Source organism: Penaeus monodon, chromosome 24 (assembly GCF_015228065.2).
Source record: "Penaeus monodon isolate SGIC_2016 chromosome 24, NSTDA_Pmon_1, whole genome shotgun sequence".
Lineage (NCBI taxonomy): Eukaryota > Metazoa > Arthropoda > Malacostraca > Decapoda > Penaeidae > Penaeus > Penaeus monodon.
The window spans coordinates 14,978,512-14,979,360 of record NC_051409.1 but is presented as its reverse complement, the minus strand read 5'-3'; the positions used below and the strand labels follow the sequence as shown (position 1 = coordinate 14,979,360).

Sequence of the window (849 nt, the reverse complement as noted above, 5' to 3'; positions counted from 1 at the left end):
ACTAAGCGGGGTGGTATATCGGTGAAAGAATGGGCGAGAGAAGATGAGTGTTGGTGGAGAGACGCTCTCGAAAACTTCGAGAAACCTGTTCCAGCCAAAGAATTCTTCAAGGATGACAACAAACCGTGGTGGGAGGAGGAGGAGAAGCCGAAGGTCATATCTGCCAAGGACTTCTTCGAGGACGAGCGGCCTTGGTGGGAGGCACAGGAAGAAGAGAAACCAAAGGTGATTTCAGCCAAAGAATTTTTCAAGGACGAGATCCGGCCGTGGTGGGAGGCGGAGGCCGAGAAGAAGGTCGTTTCCGCCAAAGAGTTCTTCAAAGAGGACGACCGACCTTGGTGGGAGGAGGCCACGGCCGCCGAGGACGCGTCCAGGGCCCCGGGGATGGTGGCGTCGTTAAAAAAAAGCTCGGTGGCTGCGTCATCTGCTGAGGGAGAAGTCGAGAGCGGCGAGGAAAGTGGAGACGAAAGCGAAGAGGAGAGCCTAGAGTTCGAGTCCTACGAGGAGTCCACGAGGACTGAGGACTATGAGGACGCCACCGAAAGCATGATGAGCGACTCCAGTACCATGTACAGCGCCAGTGAAGGGGAGCGTCTCCAGGCAAACATCGTGTTCAAGGAGAAGCCCTGGTGGGAGACCGAGGGGGGCGGCGAACACGGGTCGCCAGAGAGGCAGGTGCCAGATGATGTGAGTGAAGTGAGCGAAGCCACCGAGACGCTGGACATGGACGGCAGCGAGATCAGTGAGATGACGACTGAGGTGTCACAGGGATCCATCGGGGAACCAGACACCTCAATCAAGTTCATGCGAAGAGAAAGGCATGCTATGAGGAGACTCAGAGACAAGGGA

General features: G+C 56.5%; 2 protein-coding genes across 2 annotated transcripts in view; both read left to right on the top strand.

The window, feature by feature from the left end:
- The window catches only part of LOC119588620 (ankyrin repeat domain-containing protein 65-like), a gene marked incomplete in the record, with an annotated part of 23,463 nt that overhangs the window by 17,052 nt on the left and 5,562 nt on the right, over window positions 1–849 (top strand).
- LOC119588619 (microtubule-associated protein 1B-like) overlaps window positions 1–849 on the top strand; it is a gene marked incomplete at its 5' end in the record, with an annotated part of 3,073 nt that continues 2,224 nt past the window's right edge. The window contains 1 exon segment of the mRNA XM_037937259.1: window positions 1–849. Within this exon segment, the coding sequence (XP_037793187.1) occupies window positions 1–849 (849 nt within the window).